At 33.0% G+C, this 25,823-nt stretch overlaps 1 protein-coding gene across 10 annotated transcripts in view; it reads right to left on the bottom strand.

The window, feature by feature from the left end:
* LOC108695203 (dystrophin, isoforms A/C/F/G/H) overlaps positions 1–25,823 on the bottom strand; it is a 469,808-nt gene that overhangs the window by 47,065 nt on the left and 396,920 nt on the right. For 9 of the 10 annotated variants that reach the window (XM_018205000.1, XM_018188075.1, XM_018188076.1 and 6 more), the window contains one exon: positions 18,000–18,166. In XM_018205000.1, coding sequence (XP_018060489.1) covers positions 18,000–18,166 — 167 coding nt within the window. The remainder of the gene's footprint in view (positions 1–17,999; positions 18,167–25,823) is intronic. The other variant, XM_018188068.1, reaches the window with a different exon arrangement.

The raw sequence follows: 25,823 nt of genomic DNA, 5'->3' as shown, positions 1-25,823 counted from the left end.
TAATGATTTTAATATTAATGATTTAATATTAATGATTTTAATAATTAACAAATATTAAAAAAATTTTTATTTTATACATGATCCTGATCAATTTTTCAATATTAACTCTGCAATCGTTTATCATTTGATGTGTCTATATTTGAAAAAAATATTTTTAAAATATCTTTATTATATAGAAGCGTTTGATTGTATTATCTGTTATATTTTTATAACCATAAACATGTAAACATGTAAATAATAAGAGAAAATATTCTTTATATACTAAGTACAAAGTATGGAATAAAGATTCTTATGAATTATTTGTGTTAGAAAAACGGCGACCAAAAATTTGTTCATGTGAAAGTTATCGTATACATTTTTCCAAGGAAAAATCCACGCCCACATGATTCTTGCTTATCGAGCGTTAGCAATAAATATACTGTTACGTTCGTTATTAATTATAGAAGGAATTTTACTTCATTTAGCTATTGTTTATTGCATGACAAGAAAATATTTCTCTTTGTAATTATCAATTGATACATAACATACATCTATATTTATATGTTTAAAAATTTCTTCTAAACATTAGTAATCTTTACTCTTTCACGAAAGGCTCTACAGGAGATCAAAATTTCAGAAAAAGAAAATTCGAGTTCTCGTGATATCTTTGATGCATGTATAAGTCAGATATAGAGATCGACGATGGAAAACGGAAGGAAGCATAACCGCATCCAGCCGATTTCCGACGTTGCAAGTGGGACATGTTAGAGCAATACGAGGTGTACAAAAGGCCGTTATGTTAGCAATGCATTGCGAAACGACGAAGAGGAAATGGGTCAAACGATTCAGCTGTCAGCTCCCGCGGTTCTCTTGTAGTAAACGCATGAAGAGACGCAGAAGGAAGATAGTCGCGTTGAATACATTCTGAAGAGGCTACTTGCTTGACCAACAGCTTAGGCTTGAGTGCTCGAATGATAAGTATCATGTTGAGATTGATTTTCCAAAAGCCACGAGAGTTATACACGACCAAGTTATGCGTGTCACTATTCTTGTTTTAAAATATATAAAACAAATTTTTATAATAATTAAAACTAAGTTAACTAATGTCTACAACTTACAAGCAATAAATCTTCGCTTTTGCATATACAATAAATATTTGAAGAAAAACTTATATATAATCAACTTTAATTATTTAAAAAGTATTTTTAAAAGAAATTTTAAACGGTAAAATAATTATTCTATTTTTTGTAAAAATGTATATACACTGAGAAAAATGTTCTGGATGTATCAACAAGAAGTACAAACAAATACACGCATTCTGATCATATCAATCAGAATTCTGATGATTAAATTTCTGATTATCTCAATTAGAATCTTTGATAGATTTAACTATAAATGTCTGATTTATAATTAACCTCTGTGGTGAATTTATAATTAATCTTTGTAGAATTCCAATTAATGTAACCAGACATTTTTTCCAGTGTATGAAATCATTCATATTTTACATGAAATTTATTATTATAGTTTTATTTTGTATAGAGTTTTGTCTAGTAATATATGTATAATTAATTATAATTCAAACCTTAAATCATTGCGTTAAATAATTTTCATATAAGTTATTTCTGTTGCATTTATAAAAATGTAATTAGGCTTGCAATATTATTTCGATCGTATTTTTATAGAAAATTTATATAATCATGAAATATAAAACTCTATTATTCGTGGTAAAAAATCTACGAAATGCTTTCACGGAGTTAAGAGACTAGCGTAATCTCTTAAACCGTTTATTTTTTCACGCTTCATTCGGCACTCATAGTGATCTGTTTATTTTTTCATGCCACAGAAAAAGAGAATTGAGAATTATTTAGTAGCTCGGATCTAATGGCAATTTTCATGTTACGTTTTAAGAGAAAGTTATCAGATATTCGATTTTTACAATTACAACTTTCAATTATTAATATAGAAAAGAATATTCTGCGATAAAACGTAGAAAGAAAAAAATGTATTATCAAAGGTTTTCTCATATGAAATATTCGAGAATTACAAAAACGTTCTTTTTAATAAAAGACACAGATAATGTATAGAAGTATGTTAAATAAATATTCCATAAAAATATTAGCGGAATGTACGATATATGTAACATGATATTCGATAATATTCAAATATAACTTTAAAAATGACTACATACTCATAGTTGCGTGAAACGTCACGAGGAAACATTCGCACGTTTGGAACGGATCGATTACGAATGCCGGCGATATAACAGACCATCCAGTCTACAAAGAATAATATTCCCCAGATAGTTTTTTTTTCACGAAGATCGTAAAATGATACTATTCACTCTCGTAGCACGACGAAAGAGCTATTAATGTTCACTTGTAACATAAACCATTACGAATTTTCACGTTTATTCCCATGTTTTCCTTCGCGTAACGACGCGTGAGAGAATTTACAGCGTGCATTTTCGACGAGACTTCTGACGAGGATACAAGAGGGATGATCTTGCTTAAGAGTTCTCTTTTCGCTGTGGACGAACCGGGCCGAGCCCGCTTCTGAATTTGTCATTCGCTCACCAAGAAGATGAAAGAGAAAACGAGGTCGACGGTATACAAAAGGAAATGGGGCAGAGCGATGCAACAGAAGTTGCCACTCGGCAAGGGGAAAGAAGTAGTCGACACGACGCGACGCGATGCACGAATGTGTGATGTGAGTTTATTGCGAAAACTGGATTTCTCGCGACTGCACGCGAGAATAACAACAAGCGAATCGCAAACAACAGAAAACTGTCCTTTCCACAAACCCCAGGACTCCAGTGATGCACGATTAAATTACGTATGCATTAAAGTCCGCTCGGGGATACGGCGTCCTGGTTATTGCGAAGTCGTGCGACATTGTTTTGCACAGTGCGATTTATATCCCGGTAAGGTAAATTATATCCTTCACCAGGAGAAAGAGAGAGAGAGAGAGAGAGGGGGGTGGGGAGGGGGGAAGAAGAAGAGGAGGAAGAGATTTTATTATTATAAATATAATAAATGTAATTATTTTGCGTCAAGTGCGTCAAATTTTGTATAGCGGGATTTAATATTTCTGAAATAAAAAAAATTAATCTCATCACGATTATAAATTAAATTAGTATATCTTTTTATATATATAATTATTTTGCTTTACTTGGTTAAGTTCTTAAAAAAAAATTACTAATTTTAAATAGAAAAGAAACATTCAAAAATTTTACTTCATTGAAGGCTTATAATTCTCTTTAAAAAATTTCGTCAATTAGAAAAAGTGATTTTTTTTTTAGTTATATCTGCTATACGGAATCCAGAAATCAAGATTTGATATAAAATCATTTTGACACACAAGCGGTAATTGGATACTGACAATGACGGATTGACAATGTTTGAAAAAGATAGCCATTCCTTCCCATTAAAGAGAAATTCAAGTACTACGAGCAAACTTGAGGAAAGAATGGCGACCACGGTGACGTTTACGACCTGCAAAGAGATCCATTTCGTCGAGTGCATTTGAACGTTCGACAAATATCTCAAAGAAGGTGGTATGTTAGAGAAGGAAACTCTTAAGCGCTTGAAACTTCCCCAGATCCTCGAGTGCAGCTTTAAACACCAAGTACCCGTAAATTACGACCTATAAATTGCTACTTTCATGTATCACTAATAGAAGTACATATATATGTACAGGATGTTCGGTAACAAACGAGTTTGATAGTAAGTTTGATATTACTTCTCAAGTGCAACGGTGGCTTCTCCACCAAGATTTCATTAAACGCTCTGTTTTGTGAAAGCGTAATTTTCGACTGATGAATATCGATTGACGAGCACTTCAGTAAAGATCTCCATTTTTAACACGAACGCATGATTTATTGGAATTCTTTTTCTCTAGCTTAATACGTCCTATTTTAATCCCTTCTATTAAAAACGATCTTTCTTCTCGCGCATAATAAAAAATGGAATGGAGTAAAAAGAACCTTTGATTTATGCTGCGGTATGTATATCGGAAGAAGAGGTAAGTGAAAGAGTTGTGATGGTAGTAAAAACCGGAGGACCGTATCGAAACCGGTCGTTTTCTCCAACCAATTTCATTATGAGTTTGTGTATAGTAGAACAATCTTTCTTTTATCGTTAATTAATACGAATTTTATACACGAATGTTCTAATAAAATATATTTTGGATTTTCAATTCCGAAAAAACTTTTTATTTTTATGCAAAAGAATCATTTAATAAATGTTTTCGACAATAAAAATATAAAAATAGGCCAACTATTTAACCAAAAGGCAATTTGATGATATAAGTTTGAAACTTTTTAATACAAATTCATTATTGCTCCTATTTTCCTTAAAAGAAATCTTCCGATTTTCTTTCAATTATTTTTTTCATAATAATTCAAATCACCAACTAAGACGTAACATCTATCCGGCATGCAGCTAATCGATGACATCGCTCGCCCTCAATCGTCTATGAAACTGATTTCACTGAGCATGCTTGATATGATATCCTTTCGCCAGCGTGCGTTTTATCGATCTCGCGGAAATGAGATAAACTCGATTTATAAGGATCAACGATGATCAACTCTCTCACAGTACGCTTTGAACACGATGTCTCTCATATCTCGAATCACTAGTCGCGACACTTCTCCGCGCGTTCTCTTCTTTTTCTTCTTTTTTATTCTCCTTTTTTCTCCCGGGTGTCGGTTGCCCACACACGGCGTGAAGGGCGACGGTACGGACGGGCCTCCAGGAGCGGGTCGCAGCTGTCACATCCTTACTTCGGGATTCCTTTTATCCGCTCGCGCGTGTATGCGTGCGTGCGTACGTACATGCGTGCGCGCACTTGCGCTTCGCGCGAAACGCCGACTGAATGCGTGGCGGATCGGTAGGCCCCAACCGCTACGAAATCACAAGGTACAACGTACTTGCGGAGGGGAAGGGAGAAAAGGATGGAGAGGACGAGAATAATGGAACGGCGAGAGCCCAGCGCGCCGAGCGAAGCGGAAGCCGGCTTGCCGTGGGGCCCGTGGGACCCGTGAGGCCCTTCGTGCGAGACCAGCCGGGACCCCTCGGTCGATCCCGGCGCCGTTCGGTTCTTCTTAGAAAATCAGCAGCGGAGAACGGATCATGGGGCCAGATTGACCGGTAAGCACGGATACGTGGTTATCCGGAGTCGATCCAACATTTTCTCCCTTATCACAGATCCATTCTCTCTTTCAAATTACATTAATTAATCTCTTTCAATTGATAAATCCTTGTTTCCTCGATAAATATCTAAATTTCATGGATTACACCGTGTTACCATTCGTAATTCCTCAGCCGATGGTTCAATCAATGTCAAACAAAACGCTATCCACTCCATCATTTTGGTATTAAAGGGGCACGGGTTATGTAACGTTTGCGTTGCCGCGCTAATTGATAATTAATTAAATTGTCTATTGAAATTTTGATCGGGTGCATAAAGTCGCGTCTTGAGTAACACGGTTATTATCACTAATTGCCGTATCGCGGACAATTCAATTAACGTCGTGTTAAATACGTCACAGCGATCGACATTCGCCGGAGGACGGTTTATTTTCGCACCGTTTTTGTCGAATATTTTGACGTGAAAAAAAAAAATATTATTGATTCGTTCGTTATCGCGTGAGCGTGTTACGCGCGAATACACGCGCGTGTATGCGCATGGATAAACCAGGCAAGAATAAGCGGTGAGTAACGGCCGCGGACTCGTCAATTATAAATACGATTCAGCGGCTGCGCGCTAAAGTTTAATATTAACCGACTGTTCATTTATCACACATAGTTTATTTTATATACACACCGATGCGTGTACCGGCGCCGTATCGCTTTATCCATCGCTGAAACTAATCCGTTATTCATTTATTGCACTCGCTTATCTCCCTTGTATATGCTTACGCGCATTTACGTTCGTATAAGCCCTAATGAAGAAGCGCTTATGACCACCATCATTTTCCGCGTTTTATCCGCATATACTGGTACGAGAGGATATCGTATACGAGCAGTGGATGCGCGTAATCGTTTAAGAGGATCGATTTATTTAACCGGCAATTAATGCGTTATTGTCCGCTAAGTAGCTCGGATGCCAGCGACACTCGGGCGTAATTATAAATCGATACACGGGCATAAACTGCGATTGCACGTCGAACATACGATTATTGCGCGTTGTTAGAATGTGTAGGTAACATTTGCAAATGAGAGCGGCAGAGAAACGTGATGTAGCCAGAGTTTGAAGTATTACACGATGCGCGGCGTGAGTAAACTTGTAGATCCGGGTTCATCTTCAGAACAGACATGGTCGTTTGGATATGAAACCAATCTGACTTGCACAAGGAACACAAGGAGCATGCAATCTGTATACAATTTGCATTTTTCTTATGGACCACTTACGAAGACAAATTGTTATTGATTTATTTTATTCATCGCTTTCGTTTTAGTTTTTGACGTCAAAATAGCAGTCTCTCTTATTGATCTCATTAATTGCTTTTCAAAAATACCAAGTACCAATAATGTTCTTACGTCCATAAACTTTTGATTTAAATTACTGACGCAAGTGTCAGGAAAGATCTCATGTTCACTAAATATCACAATGGTTTCAATTAGAGCGTGATGTATTGCATTTCTTAATATCCTCTTTGTAATTCGTATCGTCGAACTACATTATAATATAATACTTCAGACGTCTCGCAAGTATCTTAATGTATTTGTCCGAACTGTATGAATTATGATCCTTTTATACTTGCAAAGTTCACTTCTTATAAACTTCTGACTTTGCAAACAATTCGTGGCATATAATAGCAATTTGTAGATTTTTTCCGTATATCCTAAACACTGACAGATTATAAAGCGGTATTCATAATCCGTTCTTATTTTAAGATTGAAGAACATTGTCTTTAGTAATGTTTTAAGATGCTAATACAGTTCTTTTTGATTGGTTCGTGACATCTTAAGACTGTACTTAGAAGAATTTAAAATGTAAATACTATTGAATATCGACCATAGATTTAGTTCAGAGACCAGATCGTATACGATGAATAGGTTATTTGCGTGGAATTGTAGCGATTTATTCAACAGTTTCGAAAGTATTTGAAACACTAGATAAAAACGGCTATAAAAGATATTTTTTTAGTTTCCCATTTTTCGAGTACAAGTTTCAATCTCTTTTGTTCGAATTTAATTTCGAATGTTACAAACACGCAAGAATATTTAATCAAGAAATTTTTAAACAAAATGAAAGTTTTTTTTTTGGTTCGAATATGTTCAAACATTGATAAAAAGTTCAAAAATCAAAATGATGATAAATTAAATTGGACATATCAAAACTCAAACTGACATTTGCCAGATTCGCAGATTTGCTAAAAAATCGAGAAATACTTCGTGTTTAAAAAATAAATTAAATTTTACAGCGATTAAATTTTTCACGCGATTAAATGATTAAAAATGCAGATGGAAATCATTATGTCATTGGTGTTCTGATATTTAATTTAAAAGACAATGTTATAAAACGTTAAGTAATGCCGCATTTTACTTCTCTGATACTTCAACGTCGTGATTCGATTTTCGTTGTAATAAAGATATAATTCTATTTTTGTCATGAAACGTGCCAAGATTGCGCACAATATTTTGGATAGAATCATTTAATGGCCCGACGACGATGACGACGATGACGACGATGACGAGGACGACGAGGCCTTGTTCTCGAATCTCACGGGGACTACGCTGCGCAGCCGAGCTCTCGCATGTCAACTCTGACACGTCCTGTTCAATTACTAGCCACATAAACATAATGTAAATTTAGCCTGGGTCTATGTATAGAACACAATGCCGATATATAGCTCATGTTTAATGCAAGAGAGCCGGAGAGCGCGCAACATTACAATGCGATATTACAGCATCCATGGAGCGCCGTGTTGCCACGGTTTCCGCCCAGATTTTCGCGATCAACCGACCGTTCATTTTGAGCTCTTTCCCCGTTCTTAAATCTCTCGATCGACTCTGATATTAGCTTGTAAAATCCATGTAGATATTTCTAAATCTTTATTTAAATTTTAAAATGCACAGAGATGTTTAGAGACATAGAGACTCTTTATATGATTTCATTGTATCGATTTATATACATAATATACGCGTTAAAATTTTTCACGAATACTGTTATACCGTTTTACAGAAATTTTGAGAGAATACATTCAAAATTGATATTTTACTTCAACTTTATCTATTCAAAATGATGGAAATGGATGCGCCAAATGGCTTGGTAAATTTTTTAAAACATTTTCAAAAAATATAATTGTTCTCATATCGACGTACCATTCTCATCATACAGATATTGTGTTTTGCTTTTAATTGTGAAAATTCTTGTGGCTTGAGTAAATCAAAGAAATTCGAAATTGAAGAAGAGAATAAAGTACGTCTTATATGACTATTTTGTCCAAACAGTGCGAATGGCAACGTCGAAATTTATTGCGCGTACAAGTATACGAATATTTTAATGTATACTCTGATGTATTTTTATGTATAATATATTTTACATACTACGGAAAGGATGATGCGCTGCGTTGCATTATTGGCCGCGGGTGCGTTGAACTTGAAACGCGTAGACCAGTGTATTTATACTTGGACGTCGCGACGCGACGTGACGCGCCGGTGCGAGCGGAATTTGATGCGTCGTTAAACTTGAGGATGAAGAGACGCGAGCGGACATAACCACTGTCAAGCAGCCGCTTCCGGTTGTACTTTTAGTTCGAATTAACTTTGAGCTTCCTCCACTGTGGATTCTCCGCGATAACGAACGACATGTAAATAAGCTGGCGATTAGATATGCAAATTCCAGGTTTCTCTTACGTGTGGAAAGCATGTCGCGTTGATTGAAATCGAAAACGATATGCATTCGATAGACGATAAATTAGCATTAAGTAGACACGATAAAGCTTTTACAGGCTAGACCTCGATTTTTTTCGATTAATCTTACAGATTTTTATTTTTCTGTTATTTTTATACATTAATACATATTAACTTGCGACATTAAAGTGTTGTATCTATAAAGTATGAAATTTTACTTATAATTTTAAATTAAGAAAATCAAGAGACACCGTTAATCTGTCGCTTAAGCAAAGTGCAAAATTATTACTCGATCAGCAGTTTTTATAATGAATATTATATGTGTGTACATAGACTATCTGATTATTATTTCTTAACGGTTCCTGTTATTACCTCTAGTTGTTAGAGATATGCAACACACGCACCATGCATAATCTTGGCAATAAAGCTTAGTCGCAATTGATAAATTATACTGCGGAATGTTCATATGAATTATCAGATATTGATTAAGATATTCAATATAAAATATTCTTTCCTGGCTCGCTTCCGCTGGTTTCCAATGGATTACACAATCTCGAGATCATTAATACGTAAATAGATGTGCAAAGTGACGGAATCATTACATCTTAAAATAACACTGAGTAAATATAATAATATATACGATCCAGTATTAACGTTAGTAATAGACGTTGGCCTAATTATTTTTCTTCCCACTTATAAATACAACAAATTTCTACGGTACTATAGTTTACCACAAATTTGCCCTGTAATTAATTAATTAGTAGGCCATCGTTAATTGGTTGATTAAATACCTACTCGCCGAGAACTGGATTGATAGCGACACGAATGACCGAGCGCATTAACATCGCCGGAAATTGTTGTGTGTTATCATTTCGCTGCGGCAAATGTATATACACATATAATTCATGTCTATATCCTACTTTTGTGTATATACATTGCTGATTACCCACATAACGTAGCTGATTAACAATTGCTGGCTCGAAAACAAATTTCTGTTGCGAGAATATTATGAGACACTAATTGTTATGGAAAATTTTTCATTTCTGAAATTTATATATCACATATTTTGTATAGAAATATTATAGTTCTGTAGATATTCCAAATATTAATATATTAAATAGTATTTAATATCTGAAAATAAATTCAAATAATAATACATTTGAATAATACATTTATATATTATATATGTATAATATAATAGAATAATACATTTGTTAATCATTCATTGTTAATCAATCACTGCGTAGGAAATATCTTTAAAAATTACCTTTTTCTAAGGGAGGAAAAATTATTTAATGAATCGCATATAGCTCATGTGTGAGTGGATTTGGGAAGTTTCTTTGACATGTCACATCTATAATTATCTATAATTCTAAGACGTGTCATAGATCTATAATCATAGATTTAATTCAATCTATGCTCATTCTAACATTCGAAGATAACTTGATATTGAGTAATCAATTTTCAGAACTTTCAATTCAGCGAACAAAGATGAGTGAGCTCGCATGCAACATTGAATATGTATTTACTTTTAAACGGAACGCAAATTGTGCTGTGCCACCTTAATGCATTATCCAGAGTGGTTTGGAAGATAATCCGATGGCTATAATTCAAAAGGTGGTATTTGAATTTCCACAACTGGCCCGGATACGTATATGCATTCGTTCATTCATTGTGATCTGGCCGGAATAAGTGTGTTACATGCTTGTGAATGCACAGTGACATTGCACTGTGTGTCTGATACACGTGCGTGCGTGCGTGTGCGTGCGCGCGCGCGCATGTGTGTGTGTGTGTATGTGTGTGTGTTTTTGCACGTGTGAATCCATATGTGTATGCGTAATGCGCGAATGCACCTCCATGTGCATACAACTGCCGTTGGCTATATTCTCTGATTGGGCCTGGACAGGCTCCCTCTTGCCTTGCTTCCTGCTTTGCATACCTAACTACGGAGGAGAATTCCTCGGTAGGACGACTCGGATTGCTCGGTTCGGCTTAATTTCGAGCTTAAACCGGGATATCTCGCGATTGCAACCATCCGTTCTCCCTCCTCCTTGCCTTCTTGAGGGTGCTGCGCTTCACTCTCCATTCCGGTCTGACCCGTCAACGTCCGACAGAATGAAATTTATTTCTATATTTTTATTTCCACGTGCAAGTTTTTTAGCAGCTGCGAGAAACGACTAAAATATACACTTTTGACATTTTTAATAAGCATTAATATGTAATTGTATAATATCCAAATGCTCACATTTAAATCCATCTATTTGTAGATGGACGTACCTCTATATATTATATATATATAATATATATACATGCCGTGATTTCTCTATGTACATAATATACATGTTTATAATATTGATAAAGGAGGTAGAGAAGAAATTTTCTAATACCTATCATGATTCATTAAAATTAGCACAATGCCCATTACTGTGAGTTTCTATGATGTTTGTCAGTTTTCGTTTTTCAGACGTCTGGTAAAACTGTTTAGAACTTCTTCGTGATAGATGGTCATCACAAATTATTTACACAAAATAGTTCCCAACAGTTCTGTACTTCAAAAGAATGTTTTGCCTCGCTTCATTCTCGAGATAAAACTTCTCTGTTCATAATAAATGATGGGCGTCTATCAACTCCAGGAAAAGACTTTTTAATATATGTCAATATTTGTTTTGTTGCCAGCAGTTGAGAAATTACAGCAGCAGAACTCATAATGTTAAATTTTCCATTTATCTACATTGAAAGAACTTTCGCGACGTACTTATATGGAGATTCAAAAGAAATACATTTTTATGGAAATGCCACGACCATTTTTGTCTTGATATAATGAATTCTCCCTGTCCATCTCAAAAGCCTAGTTTTTTCCCTAGTCTTGATATAATGAATTAATCTGTAACTATTTGATTAAATAAAATTTCGTGACAATAAGATTATATGATCATTGATGAAAATAAAAAAATTGAAAAATAAGATTTGTGTTTCATGTTTTATTTATATAAAATTTTTTACTTATTTATTTTGTATAATTTTTCAATTATATTTTACGAAAGAATTAGATAAGAATTAATTACATTGTAAAATATTATTTAATAAAAAATACAAATTTTCTATCTATATCTATTTTATTTTTCAACTTAAACGATTTCGGTTTTAAAAGATATAAAAATTTTTAGAGCTCGTACATTTTTTTATAATAACATTTTTTTAATTCAAAGTTTTGAATATGATTATGAGAACGATCGTTCGTACGGCTAAGCGTCGATGGTTCTCATATAGATTTGCCAATAAAATGAATAAAAAACTATTCGAAAAAACATTTCGCTTTGCTTCATTTGCATTTTTGGGGATGATTTTGGGCTATCAGGGCACTCGGAGCCGACAGATAGGAACTCAAATTAATATAAGACCGCGGTGAATTCCGGGCGGTATCGGCGACCAAAAAGAAAGTGTCGTCCGTAATTACTAGATAGCCGATAATTAAAGCGCGACGAAGGATAGGGCAGACGGAAGGGAGGAAGGCGGGAAGGCAGTGGCGAGAACGTGGAATTTAAAAGTTAAATTGTGTTTCGCTCATGAATTATGCATTTGCGTCGCGAACTCCCCTGATTCGCTAAAACTTTGATCTTCCGGGTGCATCATATCGGTCACATAACCGTTAACATGATGCACTTTTAATTGACAAATACTATCGCAAACATTTTTCTCTAGTGTTCGAGGCTTTCGTCAATCGATCAATTCATTCATTTTCGTGCGATAAACCTGCGGATTGATATGTATAAATGTGCACATTATCAATTCGTTCGTCAATAATGTAAAAACATTTTGAATGGAGCGTAAGGAAAAGAATCTCATCGCCGAGTCTTGAGAGGCTGATTCACTCAAACGTGACAATTTTATTAACGCAGCTCGTGTAGATCGAAAGGGGAAGCTATAAGTTGGCAATTATTTAAATTCAGGTTAACAAGAACAAACAGAAATATTAATGAATATATATCTTGCAATTAATTAAGCCTTACTAGCTACTGGAAGCAATCGGGATTTCCTCGATAACTGTGTTTATGTACAATTTGTAACAAGATGAATTTTTGAAAAAACTTGTAGTGATTACATTAACATACACATACCAAAGCAATGACTAGCCAGGATATATAATATAATGTTCCATTAAATTATGCAAATAGATATAAAAGCCATGAAAATTCCGATTTTATAAGAGAGACCGGAGAGATTACCGGTCATGATAAACTTATTGAATGGATACATTTAAATTAAGTAAAACTATGTACAACAGATAATTTTTGCACTTAATTAAATGGACATAAGACAAAGTCCTGAAACTTTTGAAAAACAAAGTCAACTTTATTATATGAATTTTGTAGATATTGAACGTTAGTAATTTAATTAAATACTGAAATTATAATAATGGATTAACTATTCGTGCACAATTAACTATTCTGAATAGCGTAAACCGCTTATATAGATATATAAAGGTATATATAATCGATGGTATATTTGAATTATATTAAAATAGATCTCTACGATGCTGCGTTGACGTTATATCAGGATTTATTTACATTTTTATTTTTATTTACATTTTTATTACAAAATTATTGTCTTTTCTTTGTCAAAGTCGAAATTAAATTTTGGATATACACCTGATTATTCAACTGTGTGACATAAAATATATAAATTTCTATAATTTTATTGTTAACAGATTCGTCAATGAATTTAGGAAAGAAAAATATTTCCTTAATAAACATTAAATATGCTATTTATGCCACATCTCTTCAAACTTTAAAATTTAATGATCAAATAATATTAATTTAAATAAAGTTTTTTTCAGGACAAATAAATACACCACAATCAATTTAACTGTCAACTGTACATTAACAGTTATATTAATAATATTCATAATCAAGAGATTAAAAGGTAACCTCTCAAAAAAGTAACTGATTAATAAAGTGAAATTAATGGTTATTATATACATTGCGTAAGTCAATTAATATTTTACAACTTGTACTGCCAGTTATGTACATTATTATATCATCATATTATTTTATGTCATCGACATACAAGTTACTTGCTTTGCAGTTATGCAATCAGAGTTCTGCTGTTACGTAGACGACGTATTGACGTAGACAATATTGTGTAGATGTATCGTGAATTCCATCCGATTGGTATGCATGCGCGTCGCGCTCCGTTCGAGAATCAAACTGCGGCGGAATCACATCTCATTTGAGAATATTTCGTACATCGATGTTAAAGAGATGGATAGCGTTTATTAATATCAAGCGTTTATTAATATTCTAGGGCAAACCCTCTAAGAATTAGAGAAAAAGAAACAAGTGAAAAAATAATAAAGAAAATAGAAGAATAATATAGATTGTAACGAGTGTAAATCGCGTTATGTAATCGAATAAATGTCGTTTGATTAGAATAAGTATTAAAATATCGTATCGCTAGAATTAAAGCGTGCCTTTAGTTTCCGATTCGATTCTCCCATAATTTTCGATGAACTAACGTTATATCTTGAATCGTTATATCTCTTCGCTGCGCGAACGAGATTAGATTGTTTCAAGATATAAAAATATAAAAGAAAAGAATAATAATGATAATAATTAAAGAGAGAAAAAGAGAGAGTAGTTTCACATAAAAAATTTAAGAATTAGAAAAATACGATTATTAATAAAAAAATTAATAATAAATATGTCTTCATTTAAGCTTAAAGTCATTCCATCAACTAAAGAAGAAATTGTGCAGTAAAAATCGAATAATTCTAAAAAATTTTGACTAGGGTTTTAATTTAAAAGATTTGAGACAAAATTTTTAAATATTATTTTAAGAATCGTCGATCAGTATTTTGGCTCTGTAATCATTTCAATTTTTTTCTTTTTTATAGATACAGAATATTTATAATTTTATATATTTTATAATATAATACAGAATATTGAAATATATAAAGATATAATATATAGATATATAATACAGAATATTGAAAATACAATGGAAATAATTCTAAAAATGATACAAATAATAACAAAATAATTTTTCATAATCAAAAACAAGAATAATTATAGGAAATTAATAAATAATAAATAGGAAATTAATAAATAATAATTAATTGGCATTTTCAGCAGTTAGTACTAGAACACTTTAGGTGGTTTTAATATTCCAAAATACATATATTGATTCTGTGCAAATAAAATCGTAAACGAAGCAAAAACAAGTCAATAATTACTTTTGTGAAAAAATGGAAATACGGATACACTGTTCCTTCGGAGATGATGTCGCCGCAGAGTTCATTTTCGCACGACGTTCTTGAGCGCAGTTGTGGAATATTCAGCCGTGCTCGAATATCGGACCTCTCACGCGAACGGGATGCAAATCGTAAAACCGCTTATGAGACCGAGGGTGTAATGCCGCCGCAAAAGAGAAGAAAACGAGGTGACGGTGAAGAGAGGATCGGGATGGGAAACGAGGGATCGCACGGGGAGGTCGACGCGATTCCGCCCACGAAAGGATGCATTAAACCTCGACAAGCGTGCGCACGAGGGTCGTGAAAGCGCGATTTACACCTCTCCGTCGATCGAGCCGCCCGCACCTGAGCACCTGAGAAGCGATGAATCGAATACGATTATCGATGCATCGCGAATACACCCGTTGCGCTGTGTCGCCCGATAATAAATTCTCGACCTTCTCGGATTAAGAGCAGCGAAGAGGAGACGAGATCTCATCTCCTCGTCCTCCTTGGCAATGCTTATAAACGATTCCTCCGGTGAGGAACCTGCTGTAGAGCGAAGCTCTTTTTAGTTCGAGAACGTATACACGAGTCAGTGCTTCGTAAGGTTTGCATTAAACTCGAGGAGTGTATTCTTTGATGAAGTTGCTCGACGAATTTTCCCCGCTGAATATTTGATCGCGTCTTTTCGCCTGACTCCTGAATTTTCGACACTAAATAGCGTTTTTATATTCTTTCATTATCTTTTTTTTTTGTGGGATATATACTATTATGTTCAGAAAAATGGTCTGGTTGGATTAAATAGTAATTCTGGTGGAAAATGAACGAATTTTCTGGTTAAATCTATTAGAATTCCAGTTAGCGATAACTAGAATTTTAATTGATATAATTATTTTGATAAAAATAAAAATTCTAATAAATTTTACCAGAAATATTGTATCAGAATTCCAATTATCTCAATTAGAATTCTAATAAATTTAACCAGAAAATTCTGATTCATCCATTTTCAATCAAAAATTTTTTTTTAGTGTAATGGTGAATAAATTAATTTGTATTCACTGTTGATACAAAAAAGAATTTATAAGATTTGAGAAAATAAATAGGTAATAAGATTTTCTTATTTAATTAGAAGGACTTAGTTCTCAGAAGGACTTATTTCCAACCACTTGTAACTAGAAAGTTATCAGTGTTTCGATATTCAATTTGAAATGAAGTCGAGTCTTCTCAAGGAAACTCGTATATCTATATAATGATGTCCTTTTGTAAAACGAGACGTTATTAGCTGAAGGGTCTCCACGTTTCTCAATAATACCGGAGAATGCAACTTTTATGAGATAGTTGTATTACGTTCTTTATCAAACACAAATTGACACATGCGCAATACAAAGTTGAACCGCCGATTAAATAGACGTCCCGGAAATGGGAGCTATTTCCGATATCGAAAAAGACGTGAGCTCGAGATTTCGGTGGCATTAGACGCGACACGAGCGTCGATTGGCCGGGAACGCATCTGAGGATCGTCTTTACTACAAGGTAGCTCGTTTCCGAACGTCTTTTCTTGGTGCTCGCCAATAAACGGTTCGGTTGCTTCCTCCAGGGCGCAAAGTCGTTCCGACAAATGGAACCTCTCATAGAGAAAATTGCAATGGCAATCATAAAGCAATACGAAGGAAAAATTGAGCCTCGTAACGCTGTCGTCATTCTTGTAAAACTCTTGTTAAGACCAAATACTTTAATACTCTGTCTCGCAGTCGTCGTATATGTTCGGTAATACTATATCGATATCAATTGACAGAAGAAAAAAGAAATAAAAAAAAACTTCCATTTATATAAATTTTAATTATCTGAAACTATTTATAAAAAAAACTATTTATAAAAAAAAAAGCCGTATAAAACATTTTTTTAATTTTATGTACGTATAAATATGATATAGAAAAATTAATTTAATTTGTTTTCCAGTATAATTGAAAAATCAATAATTGAAAAATGTAAAATTATATCGTTTAATATTTTCTTTTATCTTTTTACGGACATAAGTAAATTATGTAAACTTTCCTTACAAGAGAATGTTCGTTAAAGATAAAAGAATTCTCATTTAAGTTTTCTTTTGTGTTGCATAAGAGCTAATTGTAAAGAAACTTTCGATAGCATTTAATATTATATGGACTTATCTATCTCTCTCAATCTATCATAATATCACGGCACAGCGAGGGGGATATAAATCAAAGTTTTCGCATTCGCTCGCTGCCGCAAGGAAACTTTAAGTTTCGTGCTTAATTTAAGTTTGCATATTACACCCAACAACAAAATATCAATTAATTCTTGCGAAGCTCGTAGTCCGTTCGCAAATATTATCTCTCTTATCAACTCATCGAGATGTATCATAAATCACGAATTTCGTATCTACGCGTATCTAGCCTCATGTGTACCTAACATATTAAAAATAAATTCCATCTCTTTTTCTCTAACAATTATTCGCTGCCCATCTATCTTATGAAAATCACGTAGTGAATTTCGTATATTAATTAATCTTCGCTCGATCAACAAATTTTTTTTTCTCTAAAAGAGAATTGCATAAACACGAAACAAATAACATTTCATCGATAACCGTTGTTTCTTTTTATTTTAGTAATTTTAAAATCGTTAATCATGCAGTTTTTAAATTTGATAATTCTAAAATCCGTAAACAATTATGTACATACAGTTTACACGGTTTTGTTTTTCCGCTCGAGCGAAAAATAATCTCGCGCGTGTTAAAAATTCCGAGTGTCGGCTCCTTAAAGTAGCTTTTCGATCCGTATATAACCGGTTCAAGGATATCGATCTTGGATTTATTTCCGCAAAAAGCAAAAGATTGGTATTCATATCAGGGAATACACTTCGGGGGTAAGCGGCTTTCTGTGTACGTAAGAATGGAGTAAGGTACTCACGTTAGCGGTGTCGTCGAGTTTCCGCTTCCACGCATCGCTACGTTCGATTAAAGCGTTCCACTGCTCGGAAAGTTTATTCACTTCACGACGAATGCTCCGCGTCAATTCGCGCGCCTGCTCCTCGGCGCTTCTGTAGCCTCTGGAATCACCGTCCAATTCTCTGCCTGCTATAGAAAAAGCAAACAAAAAATAAAACGTTAAACGTTTTCACAGAACAAACCTACATAGTTCTAGTTTTCATTTCATCTCTAAACTTTTATTATTTCACATATATACTGTTTTATAATCAAATAGAAAATTGTTTCATAATTAAATATCAAAGGATCTCGCACTAATTACGTGAAAAATTAGATCCTGGTGAAATGAAATAGTTTTCATATGTGATATAGCTTATAATGTGAAGTGATGTCACAGACAATGAATAATTCCAATGGTTCCAATAATGGATAATTTAATAATATTTATTAAATTATAAGTTGGACTTTCTTACACGTTTATACGTTACATAGTAAGTTACATAGTGTAAGAAACACTAAATAACTGTATAACAATTCACACCACAAACGGTGCTGACACATGCGAATTGCGAACATTTAGGACTCTTTAGTTTTCTCTCTCGCACAGATATTGGCTTCACGTTTGGTACATGGGTGACACAGGCAATTCCGCTTCTAGTATACGTTTTAAGACAGCCAAAAATATAACGGAGTTTATTAATGGTTGCTTGCGTCTCATGTCTCAATCTGCCCCTCTCGATCCTACTCTCTCGTTCGATGTCGTGCGCATCCAAAACTTATCACCGCTCGCGATCGCTCCGCGCTTAATCGTTTTGACATAAAAGTAATATAAAGTACAGAATACAAATAAAATAAAGGACTCTAGAAAACAATACAATTAATAATGAAATAATAGCTAGGAGTCAGCGCGAGAGACGATGTGCAAAATCAACAAAGTCGATATTGAATAAAATTATTTAAAATACAGAATTCAATTTAATCTTACATATGAGCCTCTTAGTTGACAAGTGACATAAGTCGAAAATTAAGAAAAATGCATTTGTTATAGAAGTAGATAAAAAGGATTAAGAATGTTTGTTTTATCAACTTAATTTACTTTTATTTTGTTTTTATGTTCATAAAAAATAAAAATCAATTTTACATCATAAATAAAGTGACCATAAAAATATCTGGAATAATGACTTAAGTCCAGCTTTTTTTACGATCACTTTATTTATGTAAAATTGATTTTTATGAGCATAAAAACGAAATAAAAGTAAATTAAATTGATAAATAAAACAAACTTACTTTTTATAACAAACGCATTTTTTCTAATTTTGGATTTATGCCATTTGTCAACTAAGGGACTCATATATAAAAATTAATTTATTTCACCGAAACTCAATTTTCCATATAATTAGTGCGAGGCCCTTCTTGTTAAAAATATTACAAAAATAAGATCGCGCGATTCTTCACGTGGCAAAACTTTTCTGCCTACATTCCTAAAATAATATTATACTGTATCATATTCAAAGAAACGAATACATCGAAGATCACGTCTTTCCACGTTACGCCCACTTTACGTTCAGTAAACGAGTATATATATTTGTCAAAGGAGCGAAGAAAGACCGAATCAATCGAATCCCGCAAAAATGCACGTATCTCTTTCCTGATTTCTCAGTACTGTCGATCGATAAATATATACATTCAAGCGGCGGGACGATTAAACACTGCACAGGATGAATCGCGGCGAAGGCCAGCTGGGAAACATCGCGAACATAAATCAATATAACACTCGGAGATAGGGAGTCAGCGAGCAGGCATATAGGTACAGCATCGCCGTTATCAATGCTAAACATGCACATAAAAACTGTCCAGCGCATGATACGATGCGTGATTCATAGGACAATTAATTCCCGATAGGCTCGGGATAACTTGAGCCCGCGTTCGCGCTGTTTCTATGCTTCGTTATGCGTAGGTTCCTGGATAACATAGAAAAAAACCGCATAAAAGGGTTCCTTGCGAATCTTGATGGATGCCGGTAATCCACGCGTTACCTTAGCATTTTTAGCATTTTGAGTTTCCAGTGAGATATACGCGAGGTAGTAGTAAATTTCGCGATAAAGGAGCGCCGATGATATTAAAAGGCGGGAAAAACGATTTGCGTTCAGAATGAAATGTCAGGTGTGGTCGCGATTATCTTCCGCGTCACGTGCCATTGATCGATCAATCGGGGAAACGACTAATGGATGACAAGCCGCAGAAAAGCATGGTGCATGTCTGTTGAATGTAGAAAATGAGAGTAATTTATTGCGATAAATATGCGCATATGTTGCATCCCTTACGCAAACACGCGCACTTCCTTTCTGTGCTCTCGATGCATTTGTATAATAATTAATAGTCATTGTTTCGATGGCATAAACGAAGATTGCAAGTAAAAGAGGTTGTATCAATTCTTTATAATTTATTTTTCTTTATTTTTCTTCTCGTTACAAATATTCCATCATTCAAATAAATTGGATCTGTATTGCTTTTTATATCACTGATATTTTAAAAGAAATTTTAATTCAATCAAAATCTCAAATATTAACCACGATAAAATTTACGATGTCTTTTAAATCCCCGTAATTTTTTATCGATACGATTTTTAGAGTTTTACATGATAAAATTTATCGGAGATCTACAACCATTTTTCCGAGTAGATAACTCGATGCTCATCATTAAGCTGTCGTTCGGTAAAACTTACGGTGCCAAAAAAATCAGAGAGATAGAGAAACTTTTTATTTCGTATATCTTTGAATGATTCGAACCACTTCCGATAAGAAATGCGTGCGATCTAACGTTTTACTTCTACGCCATCGGATACCGATCTTCCTCGCCGAGATCGACAGGTGGAATGGAATCGTCGGACTGGTGATGTAGCTTCTTCGGGATACAAAAGGAGTGGCGGTGTCGAAAAGTTGAATCGATCGTGGAAAACAACAAGACAGATCGAATGAAAAAGAACGTTTTTGAAAGTAGTCTGTTAAACGAATTGAATTAGGCGACCGTGCTCTTCGTCTCTAAACCATCTATTCAACAGTTGACGCTTTACTTTCACAGCACGTACGCCACTAGTTTATCTAGCTCTCACTTGCTGACTTCCTACCCTCGTCTCTATCCACATCCCTGGAATGTCCCGCTAATTCTTTCCTCCATCGCCGCCACGTCCAGATTTATCAGGAAATGGGAAATGGGTGACTGCGGAAGTAACGACGAGATTTCTCCAATGAACGTAAATTCCACCGCTGCTATCGAGCCATATGAATAAAAATGGATAAAAACGCAATGCAAAATTGTACAAAAAATTTCATTCTATTCCACGTATTAGCAAACTTTATTGTAAAGTCTAACAGTTTCCAACTAAAGTATATAAAAAAGAATAAAATGAAATGTTCATTTTTATTTTTTAATATAAAATTATTCTTTATATAAAATCACTTTTTAAAACAATAAATTGATTTTTATTGATTTAATATAATTATCATTTATTTCAATACATTTTTTTAGAACTCTACCTTAATTCTTCTATTACTAAAAAATATTCTGAATTCTTGCTTTTAAAACGACTTAATTAAAAATATTATTTTTTCGTCATTGGTAATTTTTTTTTACGTAAATTGGACTTCAATTTTTAAAATAAAAATTTTATTTATTTATTTAATCATTTTTTTATTTTAAAAGTTGAAATCAAATTCGTGAAAAAGAATTATTTGTGATGAAATAATAATAATTTTCGCAACTTTAAAGCAACTTTCAAGGGAAAAAATTCATTTAAAATATTGTTTTAATAATGTAGAAAATTAATTCATTGTTCTAAAAAATAATAAATAATTATATATACTCTGACAAAAATAATTATTTCATCTTATAAACTTTTATCTTTCAGTTGAAAACTTTCGGACCTTATTACAATAGTACTGCATAAGTATAATTTATATCAATTAACTCTTATAATTTATATAATTAATTTATATAATTATTTTATTATAAACATTATCGAATAGTGAGTATAATATTACAAATGGCAATTTTTATTTATTTAGTTTTGAAAACTATTTTCTGAATTAATATTCTAAGAAATAATTTGATTAAAATATATATATATGTCACTCAAAATAATTATAGGATTAATTTTCTTCAAAAATCCTTAATAGCTAAATATATTTGACATCTTGAAGATTCCTCTCATGTCAGAACTTAATTTTTACATTGAAGCTTTTTTAATCCACTGGAATTCAATCTTTCAAAGCAATGTGATTTTTTGAGTATAATTGAAGATTTTTGTTTTATTTGACAAAGTCTGACAATATTACAAAATTACATATTTCTAACTACAAGCAAGACATTCAGAAAAGACAAATTGGTTCTCGGTCAACTATTTTCTGCTTGATCAATCATTCTAGAAAGGAATTATCGATGTGTGCATTCTGCTTAGACGTATACCTAAATTGGCTTAAATTCATAAATATAAAGTACACTATTAAAAATAAAATATTGATTTTAACTTAAAGACGTATAGTGGACTTTCTGAGACAAACGTGTTAAAATTAACACAAAAAATTCTAATTTTAACATTTTTGTATGTCTCAACTATACGTCTAAAGTTAACATTTTATTTTTAGCAATGTATATAAAAGTATACGCAAAGTGTAAAAATAGATAACGCAAAAACATGAAAACTATATCAAATATTTCATTTTTTTCAGTTTAAAAGAATTTAATCTATTTTGCTAAAAGTACATCGGATTTTCACATCACTTCATTTTATAATGTTTTATCGAAATAGATTAAAGCCTTTGCTGTTGCAGTGATTATTAAATAAAATAACAATCCAGATGCCTTATCTTGTTGTAAAACTTTTCGCGATATAAAATAGTAAGTTGAATCTAAAGTTAACAAAAATAAAAGCCGATAAGCTTCACGAGAGTCCGAAATTCCTGTGCTCCAATCGGGGGTTGCGAACCCCGTTCGCGGATAATCCATCCCGACGAAATTCAACGTCGATATTGTATAATCCGGCCTTACGGCGCGCGCGATGTTATTCCACCAGAAATTTATCGACGGGAGCCGTCGGCCTGGTTACACCCAATGCCGCGCACGTTTCGCGAAACGTGACTACCTACGGAATGAGCGAAATCGCGCGCGGCCGTCGTTGGAGTTGCTCGCTCACAGGAGCCCTTCCACGTTATTGGGATCAAACTCGTTTTACGCAAAGCGAAAACATCATTATGGTTATTCCGGGATCTTACACGCAGCATGGTAAATGACAATGACGCGGTTTCGGCCGCGATATCGTAAATGTGTACATATAAAGAATGTGAATTTTGTACATATGAAATGAAACAACAAGTTATACTCATTCATTATTCAAGCAAAAAGAAAATAGTTGTCGAATTATGAATGTACAATATTGAAAATAATATAATAAAATATATAATATATTATAATATAATTGTTGTAAAACACAAAGTACTTTTTAATCGTGTAATATTCGACATAAATGATTGAATAAAGTACGAAATGTATTACAAAAAAATGTAATTGAATATATCTATCTGTTAACAAATTTAGAACATATATTAATGTAAAGAGATTTACAAATTTTCATTTCTTTTGATATTTAATCTTATTTAATTCATTCAACTTCATGCGTTTAATTTATTTCATTTCACTCATTTATAATTTGTTTATAATTTAATTTTAAATCTTCTCTCTAAAACATATTCAGAAATTTATTTACACATTTAGAAATAGTGTGTTAGTGTAAATAATGTAAATTAATGATAATATATTAATTTCACAATATTAATATAACATCGCATCGAATATAGCCTGTTATATGCATAATAATAACATTGACGAATGAGTGTGAGCGAATACGTTTGAAAAGTAATTAGACCACGTTTTGACAGAGACTAATGAACTTACCGTCGAAACTTGCTTAAATTATTATCATCGGTTGTTACTGTTTATTCGGCTATTTCGATATTTTGCATCAATTGCACGACATTCTGATAAACGATAATAACTATCGTACATTGACGTAGATACATGTATGTTCATTCAAAGGGTATCGAATAATATTCTAATGAAGATTAACGAACGATTCGCACATCACTAATTGTATACACAAATACCAATAATCTTCTCTTTCCGCTATTCTCGTTATCGAAAAATACATAAGGTTATAATGGAAACATTATACAATGTTCTCGCGGATTCCGTAAACATTCGGTCATTAATAATCGATTGGAAATATAAAGGAAGTTGCAACGGAAACTTTACTGTTATATTTAAAAGTCGAGTTTGTTAATAGCAACCGCGGTACAATAAATGTGAAATAAATATTTCTTATTGACTAATTAGTAAATTAAATAATAGCACAAATTAGGAGAGAGAAAGAGAGAGAGAGAGAGAGAGAGAGAGAGAGAGAGAGAGAGAGAGAAAGATGATGATGACATAAGACCAAGTCATGCTTTCCTTAGGGACTTCAGTAAATTCCACCTACAAGTTTCCAAGTCCCCTCTCGGGAATGTCTCTTCTAAAACCCCCTACTATTCATTGGTATCGATGTATACTACGATACTTCTAATTCGATTGAAAACCCCATGTGGAGCCACGTGACTCGCGATGGAGTTATGTTTACCTATAGTGGAAGTAAATTTTTTTCTAGCTGACACAGCACAAATAAATTGCTTTGTCATAGAAAAATTGAATAAACACATTGTAAATATATTTATAAATACAGTGGAGAATTTTTCAATAAAAAGCAAAAAAGAAGTTCATTTATTTATTCGTTTCAGAGTTATTATGAAAGAAAAATATAAAAAATTCTTCTCTATTCCTTTAGTTTTGCATATATAAATATTTTCCGAATATAATAAGACATTCTCAAAGTGGCTTTGACTTAAAATAAATAAAACTATTTTTTTATAGCCATGTAGGTTACAATAAAATAATTTATTTTCTGATATAAAAAATACAGAATGAGAGCAAGAAAACTAAAATTATTCTTGATCAAATTTTTATTATGTCATATAAGATGTAATTCGCAATATCCGAAAATGTAAATGAAATTATTGGAAATAAAATCTCTGCGCATTAAATTGTGAATAAATCAAAGAAATCAAATTTATCTCGATGTATTATTTAGTGTTTTCCTTCATTTTTCCCGTTCTTTCTCAATCAGAGACGACGCAACATGAATAAAACATCTCGTCTAAATTTTCCAACTTTCGGAATTGCTGATACAGAACGAAAACACTAGAAAGTGTACACTTGTAGCTGATTTTGAAACCCTTCATATCGGTTCCCGATAGAGTTGCGTTAACACAGCCCACTAGAAGTTTTATCTTCGAATCGAATACTTGAAACGATATTACGATACAATATGATACCATACAAAAAGGGAATTGTTCGCAATAGTTATATAAAGAATGCTAGTGTAACATACGTTACATCATATAAAGGATTATCCCTCGATATAATAACAAAAAGAGAATTGTAAATGGAATATTAAAGCTAAAATTTTTGATATATTCATTTATTTTCAACAAAATATAAGATTTTCCTCATGCAACTGATCAAAACATATCTTTATGACTAAAAATCATTAATCATAATAATAAATATTCGAATTTTACCCTGGAGGGGAGTTATTAGTCTATATTTCTTAATTTTATATCGTAAAATTTATAAATTTTATAAATTTTAATTGATAGAGATTTTTATATTTTTGGGCATAGTTCTGCATGTATTTTTGTATTTTCACGTATTCTGTATATAT

The sequence above is a fragment of the Atta colombica genome, unplaced genomic scaffold, assembly GCF_001594045.1.
Source record: "Atta colombica isolate Treedump-2 unplaced genomic scaffold, Acol1.0 scaffold126, whole genome shotgun sequence".
Classification (NCBI taxonomy): domain Eukaryota; kingdom Metazoa; phylum Arthropoda; class Insecta; order Hymenoptera; family Formicidae; genus Atta; species Atta colombica.
Note: the sequence above shows the minus strand (reverse complement) of the source record. Positions and strands in the feature narration are given on the sequence as shown.